At 38.9% G+C, this 12886-nt stretch overlaps 2 protein-coding genes across 2 annotated transcripts; both read right to left on the bottom strand.

Moving 5' to 3' along the window:
* Nucleotides 1-4774: 4774 nt before the first annotated feature.
* On the bottom strand, nucleotides 4775-5539 carry LOC139859930 (uncharacterized). Its single transcript, XM_071848707.1, has one exon. It carries the CDS (start codon nucleotides 5537-5539, stop codon nucleotides 4775-4777), a length of 765 nt encoding a protein of 254 aa, XP_071704808.1.
* Nucleotides 5540-5593: 54 nt separating this feature from the next.
* On the bottom strand, nucleotides 5594-6727 carry LOC139859929 (uncharacterized). The gene has a single exon (XM_071848705.1). It carries the CDS (start codon nucleotides 6725-6727, stop codon nucleotides 5594-5596), a length of 1134 nt encoding a protein of 377 aa, XP_071704806.1.
* Between the last annotated feature and the right edge of the window lie 6159 nt (nucleotides 6728-12886).

Raw genomic sequence — 12886 nt, 5'->3', positions numbered from 1 at the left:
CACTGCTGTCATCCACAGAGACTTCCTTGCAGCAAGAAAACGCAAAACTAACTGCTCAGCTTGCGGTTACAGTAACCGCGCACAAGCAGGTAGAAGAGCGAATTAATGTGATGATGTTTAAAAGGCAACAGGAGGAGGATCGGCATGTTGCTGAGAAACGGTTTATGGAGTAGGAGATTGCATCGCTGTCTGCAAAGCTCAAAGAGTCAGAAAACCTTGTCATCTTTTTAAACGAAAGCTTTAGTGACTGGATTGTGTCACAGGAGTCATGGGGCGCGAAACATGACTCTTTAAAGGTGGAGTATGACATTCTCCGCAAGAGTTTACCGAACCTTGTCCATCATGCTCTAGAATGCGAAGCCGTCGAGCAGCATTTTGGTGCAGCCATGGTTGCCGCATGTGCGTATGAGCGAACCCTGTTCTGGAATGTTATTCGCCAGGAACTGTATGTGCCCCCCGTGATTCCCCCCAATATTGCTGAGTTGCTCGTCGATGGAGCCAAGGAAAAATGTGAGGAAGCTTGTTCCCAACTTCAACAAATCTCGATCCCCCGTCTTCAATTTCTCATTAACGATCCTACCATCTCCACGCAGGAGATAATTACCGACAAACTCGATTGAGTTTGTTAAGCTATCCTTGGGTGGCTTGTTTTTGCCAATGAGGGATAGGCCTTGCAGTCTTGGAGGTTTCGCATCCCTATATTATATTTTTCTTTTCTGTTGACAGCGGAGTATGCGCCTGATCGTTGCGTGCGAGGATGGCATGCTCTCCTTAGTGTAGGGCAAACGTTCCATCCAATGCCACCCCCTTTTTTATTTTTATATTAGCTTGTATTAGGTCAAATTTTGGTACGTGTCCCGCTTTTATGCTAAGCGGTTGACGTTATATTTTATGACTGTAATTTATTATCTTTTGACTGGATATAATTCCACATCTTTTTTGGTTAAAGTGCATTTATTGTATCTTTACGAAATCACTACGGCGGTTATAATGATTTGTTATGACATTATGCATTCAATAACTCTTATGTAGAATAAATGTCATGACTTCATGACGGGAGCGACCCTTCAATCGTTTCATGATCTTTTTATTCTTGCGCCAACAATCCAATGTTATACGCAACAGTAAGCAAACCAATGCTTATAAGTTTATACTCAAGACTATTATAAAAAATTTTATAAGTACGTACGCGTATACAATCTAATGTAAATTACCCGTACTATAGACAAACCAATGTCTATACTCAAGAGTCTTCCGCCCACGCCAATGTCCGGGTTATTTAAACAAGTAAACCAAACTTGTGTTTTATAGTCTAGACTGTGCAAGTCTCCGTCTTGCGCGATGTACGAGCGTTTGAAACAAACCAATGTTTTACTACTGTCACCATTAAAAATAGTATTAGTAACCAAACTAAACTATGCCACTTGAGACTCGAAGTGTGTCCCTGTATAGCTTAAGGGGCATGTAATCAACAAATGTAAAAATGCACAAGTTATTGGCTTAAATTGCATAATTCAATTTATTTCAAACATATCACTTGACCAACACTTAGCTGTCATGTTTACAATGGAAAATAAAAACTTTTCATACTAAAAACTTAAAGCAGTTATTTAGGGTGATCAATCCCTCTGCAGTTTTTTCATATGTACCACCGTTGCAGTGTTTGCGCATGCCAGGTGCGTTTTATTGCTTTTCCATCTAAACTTGCTAGCCAATACGCCCCTGTATCTCTTACGCCAGTAACATTGTATGGTGCTTCCCATTTAGGTCCAATTTTACTCGTGTCCTCTGCTCTGCTTGCTTCATTTTTTCGCCACACCAAGTTATCCAATTAGAAAGATAATGGTTGTACGCGCTTATTATAGTAGCTTGCGATTCTTTGCTTGCTGATTGCTTCTTTTATAGCCACCATTTCTCTACGTACTTCAACTAAGTTTAGATTTTCACACAGTTCTTCGTTATTGCTACTTTCATCAAAGAAAGCTATGCGCATAGTTGGCACATTTATTTCGGCGGGTATTACAGCCTCGGACCCGTACACCAAGCCGAAAGGTGTTTCATTAGTTGAGCCTTTTGGAGTTGTGCGGTGTGCCCACAATACGTTAGGCAGCTCATCTATCCAACCCCTTCGACATAATCCAAGCCTTGCTTTGATTCCTAACACAATGTCCCGATTTGTGACTTCACATTGACCATTCGTCTGAGGGTGTGCAACTGATGTAAATGTTTGCTTTATAATTAATTCTTGGCACCAGTCACTAAATGGATTACCTTCAAACTGGATACCATTGTGGCTTACTATTTCATTTGGTATTCCAAACGGACAGACGATTTTTTCCCATACGAAATTTCGGATTTGCTTTCCTGAAATTGATTTCAGTGGTTTGGCTTCTACCCACTTCGTGAAATAATCAATGGCCACTACCAGAAACTTTACACCCCCAGGTCCTGTGGGGAATGGCCCTACTATGTCGATTACGCATTTGCAGAATGGCCATGGAGACGCGACCGGTATCATTGGATGTCGCAGAGCCTTGCTTACCGGTGCGTGAAGCTGACACGACTGACATTTGCGTATCACTTCTACAGCATCTCTGTACATTGACGGCCAGTAGTATCTGAGCCGCATTATTTTGGATGCAACTGTTTTGTGTCCTGAGTGTAAAGCGCACATACCCTCGTGCACTTCCCGTATGATTGACTCTGCTTGAGTTGTATTAAGACACCGCAAATGGGGTCCCAGAAAAGACTTTCTGTATAGAATTCCATTGTCTAACAAATACATTGGTGCTTTCATCTTAATCTTTCTTGCTTCAACTGAATTTATCGGCAATGTACCTTTGTTTAGAAATTCTACTATTGGTGTCATCCAACTCTGCTCCTCTTCTTCAACTGTGGCGGATACACTGTCTTCCTCAATAGATTTTACTTTAACTTCCTCAACCCAAAATTCTTTCTTAAAATGGTTGAATGTTAAGGCAGCTAACTTACTGAGTGCGTCCGCCTTTTTGTTCAACGTTCTTGAAACCTGAGTTATCTGCAATAAGTCAAACTCTACCGCCAGTTCTTGCACAAGTTTTAGATATTTTTGCATCGATTCATCATGTGCCTCAAATATTTCATTGAATTGGTTTGCAACTAACTGCGAATCAACATATACTGACAGTTCTTTTATCTTAAGATATTTTGCTACCCACATTCCAGATAACAACGCTTCATACTCAGCTTCATTGTTTGTGATAGGGAAGCTAAATGGCAGCGCACAGGTATATTCTTCTCGCTCTGGACTTTTTAGGACTATGCCTGCCCCTGCGCCTTCTGGACCTTAAGCCCCATCTGTGTGCATCTCCCACAACTGTTCGAGCGGAGGTGGTATTTCTTTTGACTCATGCGAGACTTCGATATCTCCAGCTATTTCAGCCAGATAATTTGCTAGGACTTGTCCTTTTACCGCACTTCTTGGTGAGAAGCTTATCTCATGCTCTCCCAATTCAATAGCCCATTTGGCCATGCGACTAGAATTTTCTGGTTTATATAGCACCTGCTCAACAAGTATCAGGGAATGTAAATTTGCTAGAATTTATCAAGAAATTTTATGTTTGTTGACAACACGTTGTTGTTTGTCATACCTGCTTTATTGGCTGATCTGTTAGGACCATTATTGGGTGCGTTTGGAAATATCTCCTTAAGATCTAGCAGTATGCACGAGTGCATAAACCAATTTTTCAATTGCACGATAGTTTAATTCGCTCCCTGTTAAAGCTTTGCTAACAAAATATATAGGCATTTGTACCTGTTCGCACATCATAATTATATAATTTTAAATGTCTACTGATTGAAAATTAGTTATTTTTAATTCTATAGTGCGTACCTGTCCCCTGTTCGCTATCAATACTGAACTTATTGCTTCTTTCGATGCTGCTAAGTATAGTATCAACGTTTCTCCCGCAATCGGCGCAGTCATTATTGGCAACTCTTTCAGCAACTTTTTCATTTCTTGAAATGCCACTTCTGCTTCCTCCATCCACTTGAAATCCGTTTTCTTTAAGCAATTCTTCAGTGTCCCGAAAAAGAGGAGTGATCGCTCTGCGGATTTCGATAAAAACCTTGTTAATGCCGCCAACTTACCAGTTAAACTTTGCACTTCCTTTTTATTTCTAGGTGACGGCAATTCTCAATTGCCTCTATTTTATTTGGGTTTGCACGTATCCCGCGCTAAGTTATTATATGACCAAGAAACTTTCCTTCTTCTTCTCCAAAACTGCACTTCGACGGGTTGAGCTTCATATTAATCTTTCTTAGCGATGCAAACATTTCTAATATATCTTTCAGCAGACCTTGCTCTGTTGTGCTCTTTATGACTAAGTCATCAACGTATGCTTCTAAATTTCTGCCAATTTGACATTTGAAAGCCTCGTCTATTACGCGTTGGTACGTTGATCCGGCGTTTTTTAAACCAAATGGCATCTTGGTATAGCAATATATGCCCTGGATTGTGTGAAAAGCAATTTTATCCTCATCGTCTGCTACCATCTATATCTGATGGTACCCTTTGATGTATCCAAAAAAATTTGTATCGGAAGCCAGCTAACGACTCAACTTTCCAGTCTATTTCTGGTAGAGGATAATTGTCCTTAGGACATACTTTGTTGATATCCATGAAGTCAACACACATGCGCCAAGACCCGTCAGGCTTTTTTACCAGTACAGGGTTTGCTACCCATGTTTGGTACCTTACTTCTCGTAATATGTTTGCTTTGACCAACTTATCAACTTATGCCTTCAACCATTTGCTTCTTTCTGGTGCCATGCCACATTTCTTTTGTCGCACTGGAGTCAAACTTGGATTTGCATTGAGTTTATGCTCAGCAATTTCTCTTGGCACGCCCGTCATGTCCACTTCTTTCCATGCAAAGACGTCCGTATTAGAAGCTAATATATTAAGAAGCTTAAATTTTGTCTCACCGGACAATCCTCTGCCGATTTTAATTTTTTGTTCCGGATGTTGCGGATTTGCAATGATCATGTAGCTTTGAAGCTGCTCTACCTCACTTGGCTGTTGTTCTGCTTGTTCCACAGCCGCGACGCTTGCATCTTGTTTTTCTGACCTTATTGTTGCAATTCCTAATGGTGTTAGGAACTTGACAAGGCCATGCACTGTTGAAGGGATAGCCACCAATTTTTGCAAAGTTGTGCGTCCTAAAAGCCTATTATATTTTGAGTAAGACCTTATGACAGCAAATTCTACTATTATACTCCTTACTAACTCCTTATTATCATCATCTACCAGCTCTAGTTCTAATTCAATGATCCCGATTGGCCATGCGGACTCCCCAGAGAAGCCTGATAATGCGGTGTTAGGGGCCATTAGCTTGGCTTGCACAGCGTCTAGCAGCAAGCGAAAACAATGTTCGTACATTATATCAACACTGCAACCGGTGTCTATGTGCAATCGCTTGATGATGTACCCGCAACTTTTAGCACGTCCCTTAATTGTGATGGGCGCATCCGAGGGTTCCTGCGCTATGGTCGGGAACATGATGGGAGTGTTTTCCCATTCTTCAGATACTTCCAACTTGCGCCTCTGATTTGCTCATCCGCTGGTTACCATATTTATGGTTTTATCCGTTTCCTTTCCCTCATTCTTCTTTTGCCACGGATATTCTTTTTCTCCTTTTGGCTTATCGGTTAATGCACTTGCATTTTTCTTCAGGTGTTGCAATCTTCCTCTTTTGAGTTCAGCAACTACCTTTTCGATTAAATGCTGACATTCGTTGGTTCCATGACCGTAATCATCATGAAAATCACAAAATTTACTTTTGTCTCTATTCCCATACTTTGACAATGGCAGTGGGGGGTCGAATATTTTGCATACTGCCTCTGTAGCTAAAATTTCTTTTGGTGTTTTTGTGAGGTCTTTTATTAACGCAACATTCTCAGTGTGGATGCTTTTAAATCTCTGACTTCCTCCCCCTTTGTTATTGTTGAATTTGCGATATTTATCACTATGATAGTTACCACCCCTGGGTTGCCCATTACCACCATAACGCTTGCCAGACTCTGACCCTCTTCCCTGCACTCGATAATAATCATCGTCGATGTCCATATTTGAAGAGGTACTTCCGCAATTCTGTTTTATATCTTCTCGTGCCCGCATGTAATCATGCATTTCTTTTGCAGCTTCTACCAAAGTTTCTGGCACTCTTCTACGTAACCGTTTCCATAAAGATAGGTGTCTATTGGTATCTATACAATGTATAAAGCAGGACACCTTCTGGCTTTCTGGCAAGTCTTGTATTTTAGCCACCTCTTTGGTATATCTATCTATTATCTCTCCCAAGCTTTCTTTCGATTTCTGCTTAATGTCGTGGCATTCGACATGTGTTCTTTTGCGTGCGCACAAATTGTGGAAATTTAATAAAAATCTTGAGCGCAAATCCGCAAAACCTGCAATGCTTTGAGCTGACAAATTATTGAACCACTCTCTAGCTACTCCTTGCAGCACTATTGGTAGCATATGGCATGCTACCGCATCTCCCCAGCTATATGTTCTTGCGGTTCCTTCAAACTTTTGTAAAAAGTCATCTGGATCCGATAACCCGTCATAACTTCCAAGTGTTAGAGGCAACACAGGTGCGACTGTAAAGGGATAATTGGCGATATGTGGCACAAACTTTTCTATTGTGGGAGCTAATTCAAGGCTTTGCTTAGCTTTTTGCCCTTGCATCACTTCGAACCAATTGTTCATAAATTCTTGTAACCGTGCTGGCTCATTGAAAGCTGGTGCTAAGTGTGGTGGCGCGACTTACTGCAATTGAGATATGAAGCTGTTTGATTGAGTTGCAGCATAACGCGTTGAGTGGCCCAAAGACATGAAGGTTTTATAGTTCGAGACATACCTGAAAGTCTTTAAGATCGTAAGAAGCTTTGTTCGTACGATGAAGATTTGTATGATGTGGTTTATGTATGAGTAAACGAATGAATGTATATATGTTTTAGGGTTTATGAGCTATGTATTTATAGGCTCATTAATTAGGGTTTCGGTAAAATCTCTTCCCTAATTAAATGCAATCTTATCCCAACTAACTTTCGTTATTTAAGGAAAAGAATCCGAATTGATTATACCGTACATTCTTCTAGAATGTACTGGACCCTTATGCAAGTATACGAAACTCACATCAGATGGTATAGGCGCATAGAGTGCGGCTACACACATGTCATATCTCTGACATGACAGTTTTGTGTGCGATTTAGGGCTTTGTATGCGCATCCGCATTGTCCTGTGGATATGCGTATCGTTAAAGGATCTTCTTAATTTATCAACATCAAACAAGTTTCAAGTATGATCTTGCACTTATTTCACTTAATTACACTTATTTGTGAAATCTTGATGCTTTTTACCTTGTGTTCCATGCTTGTCAATTATGCTAGATCTAAGTTGATTATGATGATATAATTTTTGATTCTATGTTGCAATGTTGTTAATTTACATGTTTGCCATGTTTAATTGCACAATTTCAACTTTGTGATTCTAGGGTTTTCAATAATTGGGACTTTTTAAGTTTGGATGTTTGAGATGAAATTAAGTGTTGTCTAAGGTTATTTGCTAGTTAACCAGCGTACTAATGCCATGTACCCTAGGATTTAGTGTTTCTTTCGTTATGAAATTGAAATTAGGGTTATTGACTTTAGGGTTTGACTGACGTTGACTTTTTGACAATGAAATTGTGATTTGAAGCATGAAACACTCTGGCTAGTGATTTTTATATGTGCTTACGGTATGCTTGCAAGGTTATTTAAGTTTTCTAGAATTGCACTTATCTAGTTTGACCCAAGTTGACCATTGGACCATCATTGCATATTGATCATTTTAGCCTAAACATGACAATTGTGAAGCTTGTGTTAATGGATTAAATGTAGGGGGCGTATGCCCCATTGTTGTTAAATACGAGAAGTTGGATGTTTACTAATGTAATGAAATGAAGTTGTGGATGAGTTTGTTATTTGTTGCATTTGTGTTTTAGGTGATTTATAAAGGAAGAGGGAAGGAGCAAGCATTCGGTATTGATGAATGGTTACAAGAAGTTCTTTATGAAGAGACTTTAAGGTCTCAAATGCTTAATAGAATTCATATGCCGTTGTGCCTGGTCAAGAACATTGATTGGGCTCCATTACAAATAGCAGGAATGGTTAGTGAGATTTAGGATGCGTTCAAAGTTGAGTACTTTCGTCAAAGCATGTGCCCATGGGGACCTTTGCTTGATATCCGTGAGGATGTCTACCCCTTGTTAACCCAGGAATTTATAACAACCTTAAGAGTTAACTTCAAAGTCCATTCTCCGTAGATAGAAGATTACCTCACATTTAGGTTAGGAGGGGAGGAATGGCGATTAAGTATGGCACAATTCATGGCGAGTCTAAATCTCTACAAGGATACCTCACCCAATGTCACTTTCATGTATTTGTCCAAATGTGAAACGTTCAATCCAAATGAGTTCGATCCAAAGAGGGTTTGGCATAAGACTAGTAATACCGAGTTCACACCATCCAACCAAGTGCCTCACGCACTTTCTAGTCCTAGGCTTAGATGTATTCAAGGGTTCTTTACAAATACGGTTTTCCATCTCGTAGAGGATAAGGATAAGATAACATTGCTCGATATTTGGTTGGTCCATAGAGTTCACAAGAGAAAGCATGTTCATGTTCCTAACCTCATTGCAAGCTACCTCTTTGTTGCAATTGGAGACAAATTAAAGCTCCCAAGTGTTGGTGGTCACTATGTAACTCGCCTTGACAAGTTCCTAAAGGTTGACTTAGATGGGTTTGAAAAGCTTCCAATGACCCGGTTCGGTGTTAAGGAGTACAAAGAAGGGCATATCCTAAGGGGAACTTCACGCAACTTGATCACACGTTGTAAAGGTGAAGGAACCTCGACACGTAAAGGTTAAGCGGTAACAAATATCCACCGTGATTTATGAAACAATTCTATGATTTGGCTTATAACTTATATTACTTTGATAATTGTGTGTGAAACTAAGCATCATTGATTTGGTGTGAGGTAGTACACTTGTATTACTACTCTCGCACAATATCACACTATGATTGTAATAACTTTATGATTTCTTGTGAATTTGTTCATGGTATCTTTTGCTTGTTTGTCGATCTTAGTGGTAGGATACACTCTTTGATAATTGATCCAAGCCTGGCAGTAAGTTCAGGCATCAAGCTCATCGACTTGCATTCTTTGGTGACTAAGTAATATCTGATTGATGATAACAAAGATCACTTGATCTACTCCAATTTTTTACTTCTCTTCTTTCTTCTATTCGATTTCAAAATGCCCCTCATTTTTACTTATTTCATCGTTCAATGCAATGAGGGCATTGCATCAAACTAAATGTAGGGGGAGAGTTAAAATCTTGGGTCATTTTAAACTTTTTGGTTACAATTGTCACATACACTACAAAGATAAACTTATAATATTGATTAATTTTTGGAACAAGTTTTTAACCATTACATTAACTTATATCATAAACACCGAAATGGTTAAAACTTGTAAATTGTTTCAACTTCAAGGAAGTAAAGTCTTCCTTTCATACTTACTATTCTCATGTGGGAGTAAAGTCTCCCACTTTCAAAAGATTTCTGTGCTTTAAATGATGAAATCAAATGAGAAATCAAAGCTTGAGCTTGAAAGTAAAGTCTTTCATGCAGGTTCCAAAAACCAAGTGTTTAGACCTCCATGCTTTAACACTTCCGGATGACTCAAGTCCATCCATTTTTAGGGAGTCAAGTCTCCCGAATGTCGCATTACTTGGTGTGGAACACTTCCTAATCCACATCATTTTATATTGACATTAGTTGTCTCATCATTTCACGATGTTTCAACCGATGTATCATACCGTGGGAAGAGGAGCCCGAGCTTCACAATGTACTTTCCTTTTTAAGAGCAATGGCTTCGTGCTAGTGTTGCTAGACAACACACGCCATGGCAAAAGCTATGGCACCCTTGTTCTATCAATTATAGAGGGGTAGTTTCTACTTCCTACCCTTTCTCAACATAAGCATAAAAGCTTGTTATGTGGGAAGTAGCTGAGTGAATAAAAGCCTTGAGCTTTGACACTCCCGGGAGAGTCGAGTCCTCCCATTTGTTATTTTGGAAGTCAAGTCTTCCAAGCTTGGAAGTAAAGTCTTCCAAGTTAAGTTGTGTAACAAAAGACCTAAGCTTGAAAGTAAAGTCTTCCAAGTATCACGCAATAGACCCACCGCCAATATCACACCCAAGGTAGTTACTTTCTCATCGCATTCGACACCGGGGGTAGTTCACTTCGGTGATATACCGAGAAAGTAGCTACCCGTGCTGCCGTCCCACCACCAGGGTGGCTTGTATGCACACAACCTTATGAGCCCAAGATAGTTAGTGTCTCATCGCCTTTAATACAAGAAGGTAGTTCACTTTGGTGATATACCAGGGAATTAGTTATCCGTGCGGTTGTCCCAAAACCGGGATGGCTTTGGAAAGCACAAAGCTTTTAAACCATAAAATTTTCATAAAACTTGTCTAGTTTCACAACTCGACTCATTTTTTTCCTTTTCAAAAACAAAAATGGTTTTCTTAAAGCCTTGTCTTCCTTAAGGCTAAAATGTTTTTCTTGGATGACTCATGTGACTTGGCGCTCCATTGTTCCAAAACGAAGCATGCGGGCAATCCTTGACTCGGTGGTGATGAACTTAGGGTGAAAAGGTGGAGCCTTTGCTTGTGGTGATTTGTAGAATGCTCCTATAAAGGTTTGCACTAAAAAGCTCGAATCATGATATGTTTACTCTTAATTGCAAATCTTTTACGAGTAGATATTTGAGCCTTTCTAGGGAGCATGTTGTTTGATCGTTTGTTTCAAGATGAATGAAGATGTGTAGATGTTTAGCCTAGGTTTGAATTTGTTTTATTTAAGGATGTTTGATGATTTGGAGCTTGATTTGGAAGAGTGGTGTGTAATGTTGAGGTTCAATTGAAGATTTAGTCAAGAATTACCACCGAAGAAGAAGAAGAAGAAGAAGAAGAAGAAGAAGAAGAAGAAGAAGAAGAAGAAGAAGAAGAAGAAGAAGAAGAAGAAGAAGAAGAAGAAGATGATGATGATGATGATGATGATGAGGTTATGCTTGGCCCTAAGCAAATGCAAGTATTTAGAAATCACTTGTATTCACGAAGGTATCAATTGTTGCACAAACGTTTGCACTTTGGCTTTGATCATCTTATTGATATTTGTCTCAAAGACTTGTTTATTACTATTCTTGGTTGAGGACAAGCAAGGTTCAAATGTAGGGGGTTTGATATTGCTCATCCACGCTATGTTTCTCACGAATATCTACTTCGTTTTACTCGGTTTTCATTTCCAAAGTGCTCGAAAAGTTATGATCTTGGGTTTTATCGTGTTCTGAGTGCTATTGCAGTTCTAAGTGTAAATTTGGTGTAAAATTGACCAAAGTGTGCAAATATATCAAGAAAATTGCAAAGTGCTCAACCTGGAAACAAGAACGACATTCCATCATCAAATAACGCCGTTCCATCATCAAGAATGCCGTTCCAAAGTCAGAACAACGTTGTACCTGGGAAATTTACAAAGGAAATGTAAACAGAAAAAGATGGCATTTGGAGCACGATTCAAGAATGACGTTCTTAATTAAGAATGGCGTTCCATTTTTAAGAGCCCAAGAATGCTGTTCCTAAAAGAGGAACGACGTTCCACTGCGTTGTCTGGGTAGTTTTTGAAAGAGTATAAATAGAAAGAGATGAAGGGTTTTAATAGAGAACACATTCAATTGAATAGTAGTTCGTGGTAGCTGATCAAAATTAGGGTTTCATAGCTATTTTATTAAGTTTTCCATCAAGTTTTCATCATCCATTCCATTCTACATCAAGGATTTGAAGATTGAATCAAGATCTAGGGCTTGTTCTTCATCATCTTCATCATCTTCATCTAGTCACTTTTGTAATTTCTTAATTTTGGTACAATCTACTCTTGTTTATTGCTTAATGATGTTTAGTTTTACTATTATAACTTGTATTGATCTTGTTCTAGCCATGATTGGCTAGATTTTATTATGTGCACTTGTTTATGAAGCTTGATAGCTAAGGATTATTCATATCTATATTATTGATTGTGTTTGGATGAATACTTGAGTTGATAATTGTGGTTTGTTATTAGAATTAGTCACAAGATCCTTCATTATGCTTGTTTTGGACTTGACTTTGATTATATGAGTTATGTAGCATTCAAAAGGATTTGATTAGTGAAGAAACTTGTACTTCAACACTTAGGTGATCTAGACAATCAAATTGGGGCTTTCAAAGGATTGGGGTCTTAGTTTGGATTAGTTTTCAATTGGTCCTTAGTCAACATAGTGAAGTTGGTTTTCTTAAGGGATTTTGATTACCAAAGGGTTTTAGGGCTTTAACCTAGGCTAAGTATTAATGAAAATTGCATGATTCAACTAGATTCAATTAATGCAAACTTATGGGAATTTGTAAGTGTTTATTGATCATAAGAACATCTAGTAGGGATACTAGTCCAAAGTTTGAATACATTTAGCTCCTAATTGAACAATAGACCAATCCTAATGCTTCAAGTGGATTAAGCAAGTGTACATGCCTTTAATATAGATATTTACTTAATCACTTTTTAGTTCTAGATTTAAATTGCAATAGTTTTCTTAATATCTAAAATTCAAAACCCCCAACCAAACAAACCTTAGGACGATTATGAGTTTTCATCGATTCAACTAGCATTCACCGGTCTCTTGGGATGAACCTTAAAAGGAAAACTTACTAATTTCAACTACCGAGTCATTGTTTCTCGTATGCTTGTCACATAGTTGACTCCACGTT

This window comes from Rutidosis leptorrhynchoides, chromosome 7, assembly GCF_046630445.1.
Source record: "Rutidosis leptorrhynchoides isolate AG116_Rl617_1_P2 chromosome 7, CSIRO_AGI_Rlap_v1, whole genome shotgun sequence".
NCBI classification, from domain to species: Eukaryota; Viridiplantae; Streptophyta; class Magnoliopsida; order Asterales; family Asteraceae; genus Rutidosis; species Rutidosis leptorrhynchoides.
Note: the sequence above shows the minus strand (reverse complement) of the source record. Positions and strands in the feature narration are given on the sequence as shown.